Consider the following 22,556-nt stretch of genomic DNA (forward strand, 5'->3'; position numbering starts at 1 on the left):
GCCCCCTTAGGCAGGAATAAAGTTCACCTTGTTATGTTTTTTGCTTAGGTTTGAACTCTAACCAGGAAAAAGAAGTCTAGATGATAGATAAAATTAACAATTCTTTCTGCTCTTCTCAAAAACCAGCAGTAGGTTTTGATTTTCTTGTTCATTTAGAGGGTTGGTTTTTGCCTAATAAATTCCTATGTAATAGGAACAGCATTGGAAGTTGAGATCAAACTGGCTATCAACTATGGCCAGGATAAGAGAGTAGTGACTAGCAGTGCAGGAAGGAGCATTAAATCAAGCAATAAACTCTGCTTTAGTGATACTAATGCAAGAAAAACTCTCACTTAAACCAGACTAATAAAGTACACTTAGTGTGCTGGAAGGCTGGCATTCCTATAAGCAAACCTGGCAGGCTTCTGAACTGGGTGTTCACTAGTGATGGAGACCAATAAGGAGACACATTAAAAAAAAAAAAAAAAGAATCCCACAACACTATAAAGATGTCTTCTCATTGGTGTACATGCTTTTTATTAATAATGTGATAACAAGACATTAGTTACAAACATTTGATGTCAAGGTGACCTATATCAAAGGTGTAACCCAGAGACATGAGAATTTATTAAGAGAGTAACACCTCCCCAAAACAAGGATATGTCAACTTACCTGCTGGCTCCTGGACCTGAACCTTGCTGGGGGAGGAGGTAGTCTGAGGGGGTGGGCCAGAACCTGAAATACTATGTGGAGATTTTGGCTTTACGCTGTGACAATAATGTACACTCTCCTGATCTCCATACCATACAGAATCTTTACCTCAGTTCTGCTCAGTCTGCCAGCAGACCTACTGGAAGTAGGTTATATGACTTGCTCTCTATTAATTAGCTCTGCCAGCTCTACTCAACTGTTAGCCGATTCCCACTCTGTAGCCCTCAGAGGACGAGCGAAGACTTGTACATGTTACTAAGATCTTGGTGCAAACGTGCTGGAGGGAATCTGAGTTGGGAAGAAGTAATTTTTCTTCCAAACTTCCCTTTTTGTTTCATTTAACAGATAGTAAAGTTAGCAAAGGGGGAATAGTGATCTGTAAAATTGTCAATTCATGATCACTATAGGTTTCATGGGGTTTCTTAACCAACAGCCTAGAAATTATACCGCTCCAGTCCTGAACTTTGGAAGAGAGTGCCCCCAAGAGGAAAAACACAGTTTATGGTTCTTTTTGCTGCCCACATTGTGCTAGGCAGGTGCACTGCTGTGCAAAACATGGCAATAAATGACATGGAGCAGCAGCCCATAGTCTGGAGCTGCCTCATAATGGCAGTCAATGACACATCACAAAGTTCTGGCATTTGGGGGAGCCCTTTCACCTTAGCAAGTACAAAAAACATGCCAAAGGATCTTCTTAATTGCCAAGCAAAGACATCTTGAGTAACAAGTGTCATCTGGGAAAACTTAGTGACATGGCAGGGAAGACAGGTTAGATTCTTCCAAAAAGAAAAAATCAGTCCAAGTGGATTTTGGATTCAAACAGGTTTAGAAAAAGTTTCTTTTTCCAAGTATCTTACAGAAGCCTAGTGGTGATCACGCACTAACAGCACTTATCTTCACTACATACTTTGAGATACAGTGCAGCCATTTAGCAAGTCACTTTTACCAGCACAGTCCTGCATTTAGGACTTTACTGTCATAAAAGAAGTAATTTACAGTTACCTTGCAAAAAATCTCATCATTCCTAAGATTCAAGATATGTGTGGTTCACCCACTGATCTCAGAATAATGATTTATTTCATATTTGTTCTTTTGTGCAGTGATTAGAAAAGTTTTTTATTGTTAATATCTGATTTATCTGAACTTCCAAATGTAACAGTCAGCAGATTTATTACAGCTCACAGAATAGACTAGGAAGCAGAACACAGATTAATGTTAATGTTTCAAAAGGCCTTTTGAAAAGCTATTATTACTGCTGTGTTACAGTCAGTGCTTTTTTTATTGCATTATTACATCTATGTTGTTAGAACACTTTCTGTGTTTCATCAAACATATTCAAACTTACATTTCCAAGGCTGGGCCTTGGACGAGGGGAGATCTTTAGATCTTTCAATCGAGATGATAGATACAAGTTGAGGGCCCAGGCTCTCAGCTACCATCAAGCAGTCCAGCTGATTTGATCACGGTGTAATGATGCTGATAAAGGATCTGGCCCAACAGCGTGATGTTTGAAGAGCTGTATGTCGTAAAATACATGCAGTTTACTATTGGCCACATTCATCGCTGGTGAAGGAATGCCTACGCCTAGTGAATGCAGCAGGACTTTGGGCAGGTTGGCACATTGCATCCTCCTTTCCAACTACACTCAAAGTGCTCTGCTGAAAACATGCCAGTATAAAGACATGATAGTTTGTGAGTGCAAGAGAATGGGTATTTTTTTCAACTGTGTGCTTCTAATTAATCCAACAGCATTTTCAAATAATTTAAGCAAGTGTTATCTTACAGATTTAGAGAAAAGCAAAACATTAACATGTAATTATTAAATAAGTGGGGGAAAAGATGAAAATAATCAGAAATTCAAGATAGGAACACAAAAAGTGGCAGAATATTAGACTATTTCTCTGCCTCTAAATTCACTCATGACTTGAACAGGATGGATTCTCTTCTTTGCAGACCCTTTTCTGACAGCTGCATAGATTTCTTCTGGCTTCTCTCTTTTAATTAGGGGCTTCTTCTCTGGAGCCTTCATTCTCCACATCACAACAGGATGTCGTGGGCCAGTAGGACTCTGAATCTTGATAATCTTTGTGGATGCAATATAGGACATCTTCACTGTCTGCACCACAGCATTCATTAAATTTTTGGCAGCCTGAATTAGTGAAGTGACGCTATCCAACTGTAGTAAGAAACAGAAACATTAGCCTAGGAAGCTGGTCTGCTTTTAATCACAATATGCTCAGGAATAAAAACGGTTAAAAAGACAGACAGACTACCATACCAAATCCTTATTTCTTTGTTTTCTCCTTGGTGTGTTTGATCATTGTATTCATGTTCCACTGCTCAGACTTAAAGTGATACACAGAAATTTGTGCTGGTGGAATATAAATGCTTAGGTAGATAATGTTTGTTGTTTTTTTTTTTTTAAATGTGAATTCATAATGCTTGTCTGCAGCGTCTCATTGCACTTACTACTGATGGGTAATGAAACCAACTCAAAGAAGAGCTATGGAAATGTGACCTGTTACTTCGTTTGTATCAGCACTAGGCAAAGTCTCCAGCTGCTCCTGTCGCATTCCAGGCTCCCACATCTGCTTCTGAGCAACGCTGGGATACTGTGAAGAAGTAGCTGGTTTTGTCAGAGCTGCTGAACCTAGTCTCAGTGGCTAAGATTTTTAAGGGTAATTAAGAGTGGGATAGCACACAGAAATTGCAGAGACTGTGTAGCCTCTCAAACTGCTTGAGGAGTGCCAACCAAAGGCAGACTGTGTAACAAACTAATCCCTATCACCTACTACCATCTTCAGCGTACTACGTAGGCATACAAGCATTAAAGCAAAGGCATTTTTCCATCAATACACATGGAAATAGGAACTAGGACCTAACTGAAAATCTGCTAACTGGAACAAAAATTACAGCTTTAACAAGGGAGTTGGCTCTGCCGTACTGCTCTGTAGTGCAATACAAGCAAACTCACTGATTGCACTGCTCCCTTCGTACCTTGGAGGCCTGCGGGCTGCACAGTGTCTGTGGGCTGAAAGCGGAGAGCGCTGGGGACGCTTCACTGGCTTAGTCACCTCCTCAGCCCCAAGGACTTCGGCAGCCTAGCTAGAGGCTAGTTGCACTGTGCAAAAGGCAAAAATGATCCTATGATCTGTATTGAGTAGAGGCATTTTATTCTGTGTTAACCCTCCCCAGTGAATCTTAATCTCAAACTGTAGGCACCAATGTGGTCCAATGATGTGCTCCAGAAAGAGATTTCAAGCAGACTGTTTGCAGAACGGAGTTACTACTCTGATGGGGAGAGCTATGATCTCAGAGGCTGTGGCTTGACAAAAGCAAGAACAAGCGCAAGTATTTGACAGGAGGCCAACACTGGCAAAAGAAGTGATGGCTGTAACTGGCCATCAGTATTACTTCAGCCCTTGGAAATGAGAAAAGGCGTGGTTGTGGTTTTTTTCTTCATTTCTCATGTTCTCAAAACACAGACTGATAAGGCTCAGGCTCATCCTTCCAGAAGTAATAGGGACAACAAACACACAAAAGAGGAGGACCTGGGGGGGGGAGGTGTCCTTCTACAACTTGTGGTCTTAAAATCCAAGAGCAGAGAATTGCTCTGTGTACATTTGCTACAGCTGTGGGTAATGTTAGGCATTGTATGCCACCCCAGGCACTTCAGAAGGTATCACCACACATCCAGTGCAGTCAAACAGGAAAAAAATTATACCACTTTAGGTGAAATGTTTATGATTATTTTTTTTGGTCATGTGGGAAACTTTTTTTTGACAGGGTTGGTTAACAGCTGAGTGATGCCGTATTTCATTTTGAGCATACTGCTTTTTGTACCATTAGATTTCTTTTGGATTTATTTGCTTGAAATAAAGGCTGCCTTCAGGTATTATTATTATTCAGGGTAACTTCAGGGACCTTTGCTCTGGTCATAGTGCACCAAAGAACTGCTAGGGACAAATATTGGGCATAAATCACCTCAGTGACCTAAATGAGTAGCTTTTTATCTTGAGAGATGACACCACACTCCTATTTAATTACAAGGCTGACAATTTCAATTTGGAAAGGAATCTCCAGTCTGAAGACCTTCAAGAAAGTCCTATTTTACATATTTAGTATTTAAATATTATTTAGTATTTAATACTTAGAGTTACTATTTACTTAAAATATTTTTTGTTATAAGTATTATTTAGATAAATAAATTCTACCTGAGCTGCCTGCTGCCTTATGACGTCCTCCCCCAACAGGGAAGAGGAATGTTAAAAGCCAAATTTACATCAGTGTGCCAGGATGAGAAGAATATTGCTTTTAGGACAAGACAGTCTACTTTCTAGAGAGTATGTGTGTGCGTGTGCGTGCACACACTTCCATGCTCCAAGCACATTGTTCAGCAATATTTGTCACTTGCATATATGTCAACACTAGGAAAGCCCACTATGGTTTGGATGTAAAAATAGTAGAATTACTCCATGTAACTGGAGAAACTACATTTCAACTTCTGAACATCCTCTTTGTTGAAACACTTGTCTTCTGTAAAAGCAATGAAGTCAGTTCTCTAAAAGGGCCATCGGTTTTAGTAGGAGAATGATCTTGCACTTTGTCATCCAGCCTAACTGCGCAGTCTTTTGCAACATGCAGATTTGCAAACTGAGTCATTAGGAAGGGTTCAAGGTCTTCTCCCCTTTGCCAGATCAAATGAAGATCAGGTGAGGAGTGTTACTGTCTGTCTTCAAGTTGATTGTGCACATTTGATACATATACACACAAATGCAAATAAGGCAATAATAAAAATGCAGCCAGTGGGCTGGGTTTAGTTGCAATTTGGAAATGCCTCTGAACTGGCAGAAAAACCTTCCAGTTAACATCACGTCTACTGCTTCTCTCCAGAAGTGCCAAAAACCCCTTACTAATTCTACCCCCCTCGCCCCTCCCCCAAGTTAAAATACTTAGAGGCCTGGTTGAATGCACACATACTTGTGATAGCAAACTAAAATCATCTCTACATTCCAAGAAAAAGTGTAAAATTTCCCTCTAGAAGTAAAGGCCTCTAAAGTTCATTCCCTGCTGCAGCAAGGAATTTGGGCCTGTGATTTATAAACTGAAGTTTAGGGCAGCAGGCTGCCGAGGCACTCTGCTAGGTTAAGCAGTACAACATAGTTTTTGTGATACAATTTGACGTGAAATTCAAAGCATGTGGTGACCTCCAAGCCTAAAGCTTATTTCCAATGCTGCTTTTAAACCAAACATTTTATAAACCTCCAGGCTATCAGTAAGGTGTCCTGCTCAGAGGCCTTGTCATTACACCCCTGATACCTCGTCAGTCCCAGCATATCCCTTTTCCTAGGGAGGCCAACGAGTGTTGTAGCATTAACTCACTGGCAAATGAACTGACATCCTGTCCAGATTTCAAACTGCTGAATACTCAGCGTCACAATATATATTACTTGGTTAGAAGGACTGAGGAGAGAAAGACTAAAGTTTCCCATGACCTGTTTTCTTTCATGCTAACCAGAGGGTTAATTATACACAGACACACGTAGACACACAAAATTTTAATTATCTGTTGTTTTCTGGAACAGCTGACATCGCCATGATCCTGACAGCTTCTTAAGAGCTTTGAATAATGTTCACACGTACACACACCCTCCTCAATGGTCAATACTGGTGGCATCATACACACTTTTCTAGCACTGGCTGTGTATTAACACCACTATAAAGCTGCTGTGTGCCAGAGGGAGTAAAAGAGAAGATAGTTTTGGTTCTGTGGCAGGTGTATGGGCTAAGGGGCAGGGGTTTATTTCCCTGAAGTTGTCTGTAATCCTTCCACTTTTTTAAAGTTGCCTGGAGTTAGAGCCACACTAGGAGGATGGCAGGCTGGGCAGCAAGCTGGGCTGGGCTGTCAGTGGCAGGTCTAGTGACTGCTGCTCCAGGAGTGGGGAGAAAAAAAAATAAAAATCTGTTCACATGGAAGGGAATAAGCTTCTAGAAGAAATCGGTAGCAGCATCCAGGCAGGATAAAGGTTGTCCAAAACTTCATCTAGTTTTTATTGTGACTCTAGTTTATACTGTGAAATACAGATAATGAAGTGGAATCCTTTTAGGAGACCATTTTAACTTGCCTTTCCTCTCCTGGGAAACATAACGGTTAGTTATCACCTCATTCTGGCATCTGTAGCTCCTTTCACAAAAAGGTTGTGGCTGTGGACCAGTCCACAGCTCCTTCACCACACCACCGTGATCAAGAAAACTGTGTTTTTATTTCTTAAACTATAATCTATATATCTACTATAAACAAATAATAAAATAAACTTCATGGGTCTCTAATTTTGATGAGATGGTTTGCAATTACAAACCAGTATGTGGCTTGTTAGCCTCATAGTTTGACATGAGATCTGGGGAGGGGACACCTATCAACTCTGGCGTTTTAAATGCTAAAAATCAGAAGACAGAATTATAAACCCAACTGTACACCTGTACCAAACTGAAGTGGCTGAATACCACTGCCCCTTCCCATGCCAGAGGAACTGAACCTCTGCCGTATTATTTAAGCTCTACAAAAGATGCCCCGAGATACAAATGACAGGCTTGCAGAAGATACCTAAAAATATATATAAATAAATAAAAAAGAGCTGGCTGTGTGCCTCCCTGCTGAAAAGCAGATGATGTGTCTACTACTAAGGCTCTTTAAATTAGGGGGTTTGCTACAGGTACCATAGTGGCAGGGGCGGTGGTGGGGGTGGGTGGTGTATGTCAGGACAGGCAGCGATCACCATTAGTTTTACTTTGCTCTTGGCATCTCTGCATAGGCAATGAAATACAGGGAGACTTAATGCTGCCCTTTAGGCTACTCGTGTTATTTGCAGTGCCTTAGTGTTCACGTCCCCCTCAGTTTTCTGGGTGCATCTCACGCTAGTCTTACTTCTATATAGAAAATGTGGCTTTTGAGGGTGGGGGTGTGTGTTTCTTAACTGCATTCAAAATTTTGGAGAAGCTTTTAGAAGATGTTTTTGGACATCTTACAGATGGTAAGAATCAGGCCACACATTTAATCTTTTGTCTCCAGAGAGCAGCTCTTTTTATACTTTGATGCCAGTAACATTACAGAGTTTGGTGTAAATCTATTGTACTTCTATAAATCTAATGTACTCAAGGACTGCTTCACTTGGATGCTTTTATCTCAGATATTCAGCAGGCTCTTCAAGGTCTTATATCTAGGAAAACTGATGAAATGAAACTTGGCATAAATGAAAGATTGGTAAAATATTCATTGAGCATTTAAGTTCATTTCATTTAGAGAGATGTAGCTGCAAACTCTTCAGTGTGTAGCAAGCGGTACATAAAGATTCACTAGCAAAACAAACCAACCAACCAACCCCAAACTAAAAGCTGTTTATTTTTGTTTGACTCCCACTTTTCCTCTTCTGGCACTTTCCATGGAGACACAACATTCCAGGCTCCACATTTCACAGGTCTGACTGCATCAGTCAAGACAGTAATTCATTAAAGGATTTAGGAAAAGCATCCCTTGCCATACCTTTCCTCGTTTAAATAGGTCATCTGTCCTATGAGCATTAGTACTTTGTTTCCATTGCAAAAGGAATACAGAATGATTCTATAACCACTCAAACTTCACACTGTGGTGAAACACAGAAGATAGAGACCTGAAGACAGTAACTAAAAAACAATCACCCAAATCCCTCCTCCACCAAAAACCAGACTGGCAGCACTTATGCTCAAATCGACTCTCTTGTCTCCAGCACTTCCATTCCTGTTCTGTAATGAGTCCTGTGTGCAAGTAAGCAATCTCTCCGTTGAATAACAGAGCTAAAGGGAGTTCAGAAAAAAATGAATTTTGAAACTTCATTTTCAATTTGTTTACATGCATTGTATTTTTCACATTTTTGTAAAATAACTTCATGTCTTGGCAGTAGTAGCAATCCATTACTATAAGGAGTTTAACAATGTAATAACTGATATGGTCTGTTATTTTTGCTTACTATTTAGAATGATTAAGAGAATTGTAAGTTAGAATTTGAAGAAACTCTTTCTCTGTCAAAGTATTTTCTGTTCAATGTACTAGGAATGCTTGCCTTGTCATGTGTCAGTATGAGTTGTTTCTGTAGCAGTTAATCAAATACAGAATTTCTTCATTCTCAAAGCACGTGAAGTCACTCTCCCACTCACATTCTTTGCATAGATCTACAGACACTGTCTGTCTGACATAAAGAAGTAGCAGACAACGGCCCTCTGGAATAAAGCTGTACAAGAGACTACACAAAACAATACTCACAAGACACTTCTTGATACATAACGTGCCAGTATGCTAGAACCCCAGTTGTGATACTCTTGATTGGTCTGCTGTGAGCATAGATTTTTTTGCAGGGAACTGCGGTTTTACTATTTGAGCACAGATTTATCAATTGGCTGTTTACAATCTCCCAAGTCCTATTTACAGTTCAACCAGACTTTCATTTTTCGTACAGATGAAAACTAAAGAACTGAATATCAAACACACAGTTCTTTTATCAGTGTTTGAAGTCTGAACTTAAAATTCTTTTGGAAACAAGGTCAGGTATTAAAAATTTATCTCAATTGAACCGCTAGGTTTAAATACATTCCTAGAAGCAAATTTCCTTTGTTACGCTATACCAAAAGACAGACTGAATTTTTATTTCTTTGACAACTACTTCTGAAAATAAGATTAATTCTACGTTTCTATGAAGAGTAGTGAGTTTCTAAGTAGTGCTGCATTTAAGGTAAGGAATACTTAATCACATTGTGCTTTTCATTTTTTTCCCCACTTTTTTACTATGTGTAACAATTTGCTGTTGTGAATTATTTCTTTCACTAAGGTTGCTATATAAAATAAAGTGATTTAATCCCTTAAGATTAGAAGTAGCAGAACAATCCAAACAGGTAAATTGTTAAAAGTGAAATCCTGACTGTTGAAGACATTGGAGTTTTCCTTGTCCTGGGCCAGGATTTTATCACTAGTTACTTGCCTTGTTTTCTGAGCCAAGGATGTTGTTTACATTTCTGCAGTTTCTTCTCCACCAACAATTTCATTTTAATGAAAATGGAGATCTTAGTGTAACAGTGAGACCAGAAGATAGGTGTTCAAGAAAGCACAGGAAAATGTTCAAGAGTTGGAAGCACTTCATTAACTACCATGTTTCTTCATATAATTGCCAGATGATCCATAAAACGTGTCATGGATTCAATCCCAGTATAGGTTATATATAAAATAAGCCAAAGGGAGATGTGCCATTGCGATTCTTTTTTCCCATTACTGGAAACTGTTCCCTCAGCGTTTTGCTCACCTCTGCTTTGCCATGCTCTCCTCCCTGTGGGATATCGGAGAGATTTCATCCCAATTTGTGGAACTGGCCTCAGGAAATCTGCTTCACCATTCGGGCAAGTAATCTGGGGGTGTTTCTTTTCAATGAGCTGAGTTTTCCTACAAATGTGGCTATTCTGTTGGTTATCTATCTCTGCCTGTCTATCTAGTAATTACATTATACACCTCAAGGGTATTTTGGGTTTGTTCTGCATTTTACCTATTTTTCAGGTGGGGAAATGGAATCTAATGAACTAAACAACTAACCATTACCAGGATCTGCCTCAGGCTGTACAGGATTCAAAGACCTGAAATTAAGTCCTATAATTAGACCAGGCCCTGCGTCCAAGTGAAATGATAAACAACTTACATAAGTACAGTAAAACCGTTTCCCTGAAACACCATAATGGAACATATGCTTAGACAGGCAGTTAGCTCAGTCCCTCCCAAGTACTGCTGCTTTCACTTGCAGGAAGGTTTTAAGAAAAAGAAACTATTTTATAAAAAACAGGTCCTTGAGAAAAAGAGAATGATGGTTTAATACAAATTCTTTCCTTGCTGTTCCATCAGCTGCTTTAGTTTGTGAAGAAACAGAGCGCTTGTTGCAATAATCTTTTACATGCGCTGAGGCTAAGAACTATAAAATACATCCTGATTTTACTAATTAGCAAAGTAATTATTATTAGGAAAAGGTGAGTGTCTTGTAGTGTACATTACCAGTAATACTTCTTACTGCTTTAAATTAGTTTTTCCTGGTAGATGCAGTTTAGAAAGCAATACCAACAGAGCTGTCTGTAAGAAATTAACAGGAAAAACCATCCCTTGCTTTGCTTCCAAAGGGCAGGAGTTCTATATACACACATCTACTGGCATACACTAGAGGAGCAGTGAAAGATGTAGCGTTATTGCATTAAAAAAACAAACAACAGTGAAACATCTCTGTCAACTCTCGGTAAAAGAAAATTTTAAAATAATATACCAGCTCTTAGGGGTTAATGTCATCTTGTAGAAAATAATTAGCGGTTTAGTATTTTCAGAATCAAATACCAATATAAGAAGTCATTTTATGCATAGTATAAGGCCCTACAAGTAGCCTTCCAACATGAAGAAATACCAGCAAGTGAAACAAACTGTCTGAACAAGGAGCAGTAGTTGTGCCTGTGGCACACGCAGGCATCAGCTTTGTCAGAACAGCAGCTATGGACTGAAAGCAAGGCAAAAGAGAAATTTTTTCACTGAAGGTCGCACAGCAGTAAAAGCAGGACAGCGGTACTGAAGTCAGTGGAACAAACTGTCTACCTATAATAAATCAAGTGGGCTGTGACAGTGGCCAATATTTCAATATGATTGCCAACTTGCTGCTTAGCCCTTTGTTCCCATTCTTCAGTCCTACAGGAGCTGCAGCTAGGAAGCCATTCTGCCCACCTTCCCTTCTCTTTTAGGCGGAAAAAGCAAACCCAAACAGAAATCCTAAAAAGAACTGAAATGCACTGCTCCCTGTCTCCTCCCCTGCCACAGCAGCAGCTCTTAAAGAGTTCAGCAAAATGCCAGCTCTTGCTGTGTGGCTCCTCTCTAGCAGGAACTGAAAACTTCCCAACTGCAACAAAGGTGTTGAGCAGCTTGCCAGCTGCCACAGTACTTGCATGCTGGCTGAGACACGATTTTCCTGGGGTATGGTCATCCAAGGATTGGGACTGTGTCAGCCAAAAGCCTGGTGGCAGCTACAGACACCCTACCTTGTATTCTTCAACATGCTAGCTTATAGCTTTGACTCCATGTGTTTTTACCTGCAGTATAGCCTTCACAGCTGAAACACAGTCTTAGCAATATTGTGCAGGCAACTTTTGATTTAACTAGCGTGGGAAGTCATCGGTAACTTGGTAAGTGCAACAGACGTTTAAATCCAGCCTTGAAGCATGAAGTTAGAAGTAGTAAAGCACCAACATTTGGCACAAAAGTGGACTTATGTCACTGTTTAAGTCTAGTTCTTGAGATACCAACAGGAAGAATCAAAGCAAATCAAATGAGACATTTGCAGGAAAAATAGAGTGAAACAGCCTCCAATGCACAGGTAAGGCTGGCTAACCTGGGAGATCTTTTCTATGCTTTTTATCAAATTCTGAGAACTCTCTCTTCCAGATTTCTGTTTCTTTTTTTTAAGGCCAAAAAGCTTTGTCGCCCTTGCCAATATGAAATGAAATACAAGAAGATAATGACTACAAATAGCACAAAACAGAACTGCCTGGCAGAAGTCAGAGCACACGATGCTTGCATATAGGATATGTTAATTTTCTGCCCTGCGATACAAATTCTCTTTATTTAAAGCCACTGTTGGGGAAAAAAGCAAGCTGGCAATGTGCAAGCCTATCATTGTGCAGTACTTGTAAATGAATTATCGGATTATCTACATAAATGAATGCAATTACTGTCAATCTGCATACTGCAAATGTTACCCCACTATATCGTGCCTGAAGAGGCACAAATTTATTGTCCATTTCCTGTTTAATCACACCTAGTGAAGACTTACTGAATCCTCACCATTTTTACTTGTGCAGCTTACGAACTGGCAATGCTAGCTGCATTATTTAAAAATTTAAGTATTTTATGGGAGCATGAAAGACTAAATACTCATCAAGGAAATTTTTCATGAATTAAAAAAACAAACCCACAGTGAATGAAGAATCAGAAGCCAATAAGTCACACCTCTCCCTCTCTTTTTCTGTTCGTGACCCTTTACAACCGCTATAACTGGGGCTCTGAGCATTGCTGCGCCACTGGCTGGAGTGAAGGTACTGGAGCTCAGGAAGGGCAGTGAGAAAGGCAGGTGTCCACCTAACTGCAATAAGAGACTACAAGGTTATATGGCCTGAAGTCAAAAAGCCACTAATTGAGGAGAGCAGGTAGGAGGACCATCAGCTGGATACTCCTGGAAGCATGCCAACTGCCCCAGGCAAAATGGCCTATTTAACCTACACTAATGATATGGCAGGGGTATTGAGGAAGAAACATTCCAGGGGAGGCTGTCAGAGGAGTGTTACAGGGAAGACAAGGACAAGGGCACAGGGCAACTGAAGAAGATAATGGCATATACAGAATGGATGACTGTGAGCTGTGTTTGTGGATTACAACAGACTTTTTCATATGCATAATGCTCTTTGTTGTCATGGGAGTAAGTCAGTCCTGAACTGAACTATGCTGGCAGTCACCAGCACCTCCTTAGGTACAGTGCTTCTGTAGATGAGAATCCGTTTTCCTGTCGACAGAGATACAGGTGCTCTTATACCACGGCATTGCTGACCACTGTTACATAGTAGTATACAAGGTTAATCTGTAATGCCATTTTATGTCTACTTTACTTTCTCCTCCATAGCTTCATCCAGAAGAGGATACTGCTAAGACAGATGTTGTGACTTAGCTCTATTTCAAGAAAGCTGTTCTTTCTTCTACAGATCTACAAATACATGACAGAATAAGACTATATCCTCTGCTCCTTATCCCTCTGTTCTTTCCTCTGACTTGGTCTTTAGGCTTCAATAGAGGATTTTTTTCATGAACCGCTACTCTTATGAGGAGAAAAAAATTTAAAATTTCTTAAGGCCAATTTAAATCTGAGATCCTTGTGCACAGTTCTTATTGTTAGAGAAAGGGAAGTGTGGGGTGGATGTAAGTGCCATCTTATATCTGTACAACAGTGCTTTTATGTGTGGATTTATGATCTGTCACCAGCTTTTGCTCCATCATTCTCACTTTCTACAGCAAAGTTGACTTGCCAGTGTGGAAGTTGGTACTAGCCATCTGAATGTGGAAATCTGTAATTTCTCACAGGAGAGGGGCTTTCCTCCTCAGCTCTTCTGTTTGCATACACCTATAACAGCTCGTGAGGGAGACAGGGAACTGCAAGGAGCAGACAGCTGAGGGATAACCACGAATCAGGTAGTTCAATCTTGAGCAGACATGTATGTACATGGGTACAGAAGAGAGAAATCACAGCGAAACAGTGAAAGCAAAAAATGGAGCAACCTGCAAGTACAATTATTTCCTTTCGAATTATGCCCTTTCTAATACACTTTTTCCTGTTGCAGATCTTCACTATCCAGAGGATGGAATACAGTTTCAGATACTCTGAGAGTCATGGGGTTTCTTACTTAATACATAATGAAAACTTTACTATCTGCATGGGCATGTGCTCTTTTTTTTCTTAATCATGCCTGATGTCTCTTTTTCTGGTTCTCATTCTTTATTAGCATAAGCAGATAAATGAGAGAAGATCAGGACTGGGGAGAATATAGTCCTGTTTCAGCTACAGTTCTGACTCCTTGAAAAAAGAACTTTGCTATTGATTTCATGTGAACAAAATCTGAAGATTTAGCAGTGTTGCATAAACCATAAAATAAACCTTTTGGCTATAAGAGTGAAATTCAGCTGCCTGAGCAGATACTTGACAGATAATCAGGGCACAGATGTTCTGTCCACATATTTTCTATAGAGTTTTCTCCTTACTGTGCTCCCAGATGTTGTGTATGTCTGCACGTGAGTGTGTGTGGCAGGGGAGATAACCTCTGTGCTCTCCTATGGAGAACTTTGTTTTGTCACTTTTTCCAAGGCCACTAACCTACATGACCAAATTCTTAAGCCCCCACATGCACTTTCAAAGCCAGAATTTGCTCCAGCTTTTAAAAAAAGCAATTCAATCATCAGCCATGTTGTATCAGTACTGAATTTCTCTCCCTCTCTGCTTATCACTTTATCCATACAAAGTATTTTTAATTCCCATATTCTCCTAAAATTGAAGCAAGTCAAACACAAATTGTTCATTTACATATAGATTAGGACAAGCCTTATAAGGAAAGCCATCACAGAATGTTGTAGTTGCATTTTCACATAACCACAATTTTAATTGAAAAGGGACAGTTGAGCACAGTCAATCATGAATGCCCTCCTCTTCCTAATAACAGAGATTTAGACCAGTGAGACTTTTTTTTTTAATTTTATAAAAAATTTTTATAACCACCAATACCAAACAGGTATGTCTACACTGACTTTAAAGGCTTTGGTTGAGAGCGCAGATCTCTTGGAGCATTGGCTGGCAGTTTTTCTCTCTTTTATAGGCCTAACCATATCACCCGTATTTAAGAAAAAATACAGTCACTGTTGGAGCATTTTCCAAGATTGCTTTAACAGAGTAACAACCAGAATTTACAGTGTCTCACCTCGACTCCACAAACACTTCCAAAACTGTCCAGGATGCTAAGCATGTTCTTAATTTCCATTGACTCCAAGCTAAGCACCTGTTTAAGTGTGTTTATTGAACTGGGGCTGAGTTAAGCATTTATTTGAACAAGTAACTGCCTTCCTGAACTGGAGTTTCTGGATGCACACAATATATGTCCTCATCCTCCTTCCTTGAAATAGGATTAAGATCTATAGTCATCTCTCTGGGATTATGAATGAAGTTGAGTTTGGGTTTTCATTTTTAGAATTAAATTTTTTGCACCAGGATTATGTACTTCCCACTGTTGACAGAGGGGTGGCACAATAAAATGGTAAAGAAAACAATGTGAATATCATTATAGCAGGAGAAACAAAAGAGCAAGAACCAAACTAGGCTTCCAAAATTTCTTGCAAGTCCACCAATCAGTTGTGGTCAGTAATGGAAACAGGACCAGGAAAATTACAGATTGTATTCATCAGGCGGTATGCAGATTTTTGCAGGTCGAGGATCCATGTGAATCCAAATTTGCCAAAGTAGTGGACAGTTCAAATCAGATACACATTGTGATGTGCAAGAAGCTGTATCTTTTAAATAGTTTCGTAAGCAAATCGGGTTTATCTATTTGTGTTGTGCATTTGTTCATTTGTCAATCCTCCAGTAACTTTTTAACTTGCTAGTTAACTAACCTCAGATTTCAAAATTTCACAGAGCCACAAGAATGCCAAAGACAAATAATGAATCTCTACCAGATCACAAAATCAGAGACTGTATAGAGGAAAAAAGAGTCCCAAGTGAGAGGTCCCGGAGAGGAAAAGACAGAGACAGCCCAATTCTTGCTGGCTCTGAAGTGGGTGGCCAGCTGCTTGTGGCACAGCTGTAGTGGACTTTGGGGCAGGTTTATGGCAGATTCAGTGTTCGCTCTATCTATCTATCTATCATGATCGGGGGAGCACATCAGAAGCACAGAAGTTGGGGTAAAAACCACTAATACTCTAAGAATGTAAACAGTTTATGTGCAGGTGAGTGGGAGAATGAAGTAGTGAAACAAGGCCTCTAAGCACAAAGGGATATGTGGATTTCTTCTGTGTGGGACCATTGAGGGTAGGTTAAAGACAACATGGGGAAGTTGAGAGCAAGGATAGCAAAGGACAATCACAAAGGGCATGAAACAATGACTTTTGGCTTTATTAACCCACACTGCTCATGGAACTGCTTGTAAAAAGAAAGAACAAACAGATAATGAAGGTAAAGTTGATTCATTTACAATCCAAGTGAAAAGAAGTATTTGCTTCAGCAAGTATACATTCAATTCAAAATCACTTACCTGTAGGTTCCAGAGATTTAAATACGGTCTCTGAATTATCATTTAAATAGCCAACAAAAATATCCTACAAAAATAAGTGTTTCAAATCTCACATCAGCAATAGAGGCTTCATTTTGCATTAGTTTATAAACCATATAAAATGTACTAATAGTTTTAGTGATACATATATTCCTGACTATGTGAATGTGAAGTTATCATAAAGAGGAAAGTATGTAAATGGTAAGAATGTGGGGTGGGAAGCTTTTGTTACCTGTTTTTTGTACCATTTAGCAGATTTTATGTCTTGAAATCATAATCCCGTATGCTACAGGTAACAACACTAACAATCAAAGACATTGTGAAGGTGAAGGCATTATATGAATGCCCATTATCAGATTAGTGCTGAGAAGTGCATAAAAGTTCCACAAAATCATAAACAACGGTATCTTTTCCATGGCTAATGATACTTAGCTGTAATCGAGCAAATGACTCTTAAATTAATGCAAAATGAAGAAATCTACTCAAGAATCAAGTCACCTTGCTCTTAATTGTCTTTATTTCTGTAGACATGTAGATTATCCTTCATCATTTCCTTCTGAACTGAAGTACATCTCTGGGGATTTCTTTTTGTGTACATACATGCATACTCCATATATGTTAAATAAATGACCCACTATCTTAAAATACGTTACAGTTCTTAAAACCAAATCACCCCAGAATAACAGGGAGGAATAATATATTTTGAGAATTTAAAATAAATTAAAAAAACCCCAAACGCAAGGGATTGCTGTTTCTTTTAAGCCACCAGTCTTACACTTCACTGTCTCAGATTCTCTGTGTTATGTGAGTGTAAAAAACAGTGCGGAATAAAACAAGAGATTCAGGACTACACAGGAACACCTTGCAAGCACAGGAAAGCACAACTCAGATTTAAGACTTAATTTGATTAACGGAGTAATTTATACCATTTTTCTACTTACAGCAGACATGATGAGCTCTCCACCTAGATTCTGAATTTCTGCTTTAACTTGACTGCAGATTTTGAGCTGATGGGAGTACAGCTTGATCTGTTCTAGGTAAGCCAACAAATCCTGTTTGCATGATTGGTCTGGACACTGAAGATTAAGAAAAGAACAGTTAATAATGCATTTCAGCAATTGCAGATTCAAAATTTTGACTCAGACATCAGGTTAATACTTCACTGAGGAATATTCAAATTGTATGCAAGTGTAGCCTTGCTTTTCACTACAGCTATATCAGGTTGCACAGTTCATTCCTCTTGTGAAGCTTTTTAACAAAATAATTGGAGGAGCTCAGAATAATCCTAAACTTCCTCATATTCACTTTTTATTTAACACTGCTGTGCTTGCCTTAGCAGTATTTCTAAACAAATTTTTTAATATATGGAATAATTACTTTCCTTTATATTCCTAAGAGGTTATGATTTCTTTTTAAGCAGATACCTACATTAACAGTGATACTTATGTGGGCAAATACAAGCATAAATGCAGAGCAATCTTAATGTTTATATTAAATTATTCTTTATCTTATAATATGATCTATGTCTTATAATATGATCTATGTTTTTTTGTGTTCCATTCAGAGTTTATTCAACTTGATCAGCAGATCTTCTGTATCAGTGGGAACAGGAAAATAAGAATGTCTTACAGAAAACTCACCAATTTCAATACTTTTAACAACACAGGTTTTTTTATAAAAAATAGCATCCTTCTACCCTCACTTCTGTGAACTCCCGGAGTACTTGGAGGGGAAATGCCACTCTGTGAGTACCAGGCTAGGCACCTAAGGTGTGGTATGCATTTGTTCTAAAGCTGCTTTTCATTGCTCTGGCAGTATAAAGGGATCTTGAGGTGAATGGTGAGTCCCTATTGTGCTACCACAGCTGTAAAAAGCCAGCGTAAGTAAGAAATAGATCCCTACAGTTTTTCAGACGTGTTTTTAGCCTGTGTGCTGTACTTACATTATAATATGGTCACTTAAAAGATACATTCCCACCTACTGCAGTCGCAGCAGTCATCTCTGATTTTGTATAGTTATTTAAACTTTTGGTCTTACGGAATTGTGGTCAACAGATTTAAATCCAAAACCTGCCAGAAGTCAGAAAAAGCACAGATTCTACTTAACTCATGAAATGCTTTGCCTGAACTACTAGCTTTGCTAAAGAAACTTGATACTTGTTTAAAATGGGGGTGTGACAATTCTACTCTTCATGACTATGCAGTATGTTTGGTTAAGCAAACAAGTTCATGTTTTAGACTTAGGAAACAATAACAATGAGAAACGAAGATTACCATGAACAATTTTAAATTAATTTATATGAATTAAATGTCAGTCTTTACCTTGTGTTCTGCTAGATCCATTACTAAAATGTTTTCTGTACTTTGACATAGTTTAGGAGAAAGATAGAGGAGTTTCTTGACATCCTCTTTTTCTTATGTGTGATGTTTTCAAAGTGTTAGTGTATTATGGAAAACTATACTAAAATACGTCTTTGTTTCTTGCTTACTCAACACTGCTTTAAGAACTGCACAGATCAGTATTTACATACTGGTATCTCACTGACTGTTTAGAAAACTGGAATACTCATTATTTATAAAATTATTTATAAAATTATTTAATTTTAATTAATAAAAAATTGTCCTTCCAGTCAAATACAACTAATTCCTTTGAACGTCAGAACTAATTATACCAAGACAGGGTATATTTCCTGGAACAAGATGCTTGCTCCTCCATTTTTGCTTTTCTTAAATACACTGTGATTTACGTTTTTCCACCACTGGAAAAATTCAAGAGATGGGCAGATAGGGTGTTGGTGTAGTGTCTCATCCACTTCAAATAGTGACAATGTCAATTACAGAACTTCAGAGACAACAATAATTTAACCTTATTATATAGTACTCTTTTACATATTGGCAGGCCAGTCACATTTACTATCTTCCTTATATACCATTTGAGAAGAAATGTGTAAAATTTTAGGAATGCTAAAGATGATATGCATCAAAGACTGGGAAATTGCACTCAGTAACAAAACCTTGAAGTTAAAAGAGTTCTGTGAAAACACTGGTTCAGTGCTCAGTAGCATTCAAAAAAAGCAAATGCTAGGCATTATTAGGAAAAGACTTCTGAAATGTAATTATGCAACTGTACGACTCTCTGGTATACCCACAACTTGACTACCCAGTGTCGACAGATATGGTGCATCTCTCCCCTCCCTTGCCTACTATGAGGCACATAAGACAACAGGAAAAGGACAACAAAGATTTTTATGAAGACAGGTATTCTTTCCTCCAATAAAAACCCAAGAGGTCATTAAAAGTTACTAGCATGAGTTCAAACCAAAAGGAGATGGTTCTTAACACTGTTTGTTGCAGAATGGTTATACTAAAAGCTCACATGGGTTAAAAAAGTTACTGGACAAATCAATGAAAAACATCAAGGACTATTAATGTATCAATGTATCAAAAATACGTTTGGTTAAGTAAATTCTTGAATGGCTGCTGGAGGTTGGGAGACCATATTGTCAAGTATCATGAAACGCATGCCATTATCTCACCGAGTTCTGTATATATTCACTACTGTCAGCAACAGGATATTGGCCTCAATGAACCTATGGTCCAACCAAGTGTGCTCATTTTTATGTACTTTACCCATAAAATTTTCCAAGATGATAGGATCAAGGCAGGGACCAACACAATGCAAAGAAGAGGCATTTACAAGGGCAGAGATAACACTCTACACTACTTTAAGCAGGATAAAGTACTACAAAAAAAATAAAGCCTCATGCCTTATAGCATATCCCAATCAACCATGAACAGATGTTAGAAAGAAATGTACTCTGTAGAGCGGATATTCCATAAGGAATCCTCTACATACGGCTCAGAAGAATCTGGTGCAAGCAACACTTGCTCACTAGTGAAACCAAGCACTAGGCTGCAACAGAAGGACAATTAATAACTTCTGAGTTTAATCATCCCACAGGCAATTGATGGTTACCAGTTTAATGTCTCACATTCTTAACTGGAGATCCTGGCAAAGTATGAGAGGTTCTTTCCCATACATATTGAAGGTAGTGAGGTGTTAAGAGCCCTCCATTAAGAACAGGATCAGAACTGACTTGCATCCAAATGATGCAGTGGTGTTTTACCCAACAGAAGTAATATCCAGAAGCCTCCAAGCCATCTGATAAATTATGCAGTGATTAAAGACACAGTGAAACCAACATTCACAATCCAAGTGAAAAAGCCACTGGTAGAGCAGTGGCACAAAAGACCAAGACAAACAATTGTGGAGGAAATTCTGACTGTAAACAATACTGTTCTTGCTTTACGTTGATTTCATCCCTTTGCTAACAAAGTTGGTAGCATTTCTCTAGAATCTCAATCTGTCTTCATGGTGAGTAATACTCTGTATAATCACACACAGATCCATTACTATAAATACAAATGTATAATAATTTATTGCAACTAGTTATTAACTGTAAGCTTGTAGGTAAGATGATCCTGTAATTGGAAGATCTTTTTAGCACATCTGCTTGCATCATATTCACCAGCTAATCATTTTAAAGGATGCCTTTTTAGTTTTACTTTCAGGGAAACTTTTTTGAAGTACATGAAATCAGCTTCTAAGTCAGGAAACTACCTGGTTCTGTAGCAAGACATGTTTCATACTGATCCCTACACTTCCAGAATTTGAAAGTAGTTAACTTTTTATTGCCTTGTATTGATCCTAACCGAGAAACCACTGCACATGGAGGAGTTAGTGACCCACACAGCAGTTAACCTGAGTAGGGCCAGGCCTGGGCTGTGCTGTGGTGCACAAATCCCTCGTCCGCAGCATACACCTAGCTAATGTACGGCAGCAGAAAAGCTTGCGGGCAGCTCCCACTTGGTAGTGGTGATTGGGACACCGGCATATCCTTGCCTTTATCTAGGACTGCAGAAAGGAGTTCTCATGTCAACATCCCATTTGACAGTGGAAATGATAAATGGAGTTGCTTCATTGTAAGAGAATCCCGTAATAGCTCGAATGACCAAAATGGGGGAATCTCTTCTACAGAGAGGGTCTGCCCAGCATGCTGTGGATGGCTCCAAGGGCCATTCGGTGCTACACCACCTGGGGTTCCCACCACTGAAAGGGATGTAAGATTATCTACGCTATTCTTTCCTTACAGTGTTAGCTCTGACAAACAGCATTTTAAATGACATCTCAGAGAGTCTGAGAGCCTGTCTTACTGGGATCATAGCGGACCAGCATCTCCTGGTGCAAAACAACTGGAATACTGAGGAGGCTTTTAAATAAAGATCTTAATCTACAGCACACAGCATTAAAACCAGGATGTACTAACTGCCTTAATCATCTTATGGCTTTCAGGTCACAAATTTAACAATGAATTTGAAACAATCTTATTTTAAACTAAATTTATTATCAAGGTACTTGTGATTAATTTGCCTAGTTTGATGCGGTACTGTAATTATTTTCACAGTTGTTAACTCTGAGTCATCTTAAAAGTGCTGTATGGACTCAAATACAACTAAATTCTGCTAATTATACCATACTGTGTTCCCTTTCCTTCAAACGCAGGAAGAGAGGTTTATAAAAATCTGAAATGAAGAACAGTGTATCAGAGAGGTGCTGCTGTGGCTGACAAGTTATAAAATACTGCTAATACAGTTTCAAGGTGGTTTGTTTTGTTTTTTTTCCCTCCTAAAAGAAAAACTGTATGAATTATGTCATTCCACAGTTCTCAATTATGATTTTCTAAAATTACATGGAGTGTGAACCAAAATCATTCATTTGAAAATGTTTTATAAACAGGAAAAGGTCAAAGAGATATGACAGTGATTCTTCATCACGCAGTGATTGCATCTTTTGGGTTCCTGCTCAGGTCTGAAGCTAGATGGAGGAAATAGAGCGAGGTTTTGGCTTTTCTTTCTTGCATGTAGCTTTGAATACTGAAAATGCTATCAAACATTACTGTCGTCCTGTTA

At 38.9% G+C, this 22,556-nt stretch overlaps 1 protein-coding gene across 3 annotated transcripts in view; it reads right to left on the minus strand.

Moving 5' to 3' along the window:
* Positions 1-489: 489 nt before the first annotated feature.
* The window catches only part of CTNNA3 (catenin alpha 3), a 541,251-nt gene continuing 519,184 nt past the window's right edge, over positions 490-22,556 (minus strand). For all 3 annotated transcript variants that reach the window (XM_075025291.1, XM_075025292.1, XM_075025290.1), the window contains 2 exons: positions 17,529-17,663; positions 490-2,866 (listed from right to left, as the gene is read on the minus strand). In XM_075025291.1, the coding sequence (XP_074881392.1) occupies positions 2,579-2,866; positions 17,529-17,663 (423 nt within the window). In that variant the 3' untranslated portion in view covers positions 490-2,578. The remainder of the gene's footprint in view (positions 2,867-17,528; positions 17,664-22,556) is intronic.

The sequence above is a fragment of the Buteo buteo genome, chromosome 4, assembly GCF_964188355.1.
Source record: "Buteo buteo chromosome 4, bButBut1.hap1.1, whole genome shotgun sequence".
Classification (NCBI taxonomy): Eukaryota; Metazoa; Chordata; class Aves; order Accipitriformes; family Accipitridae; genus Buteo; species Buteo buteo.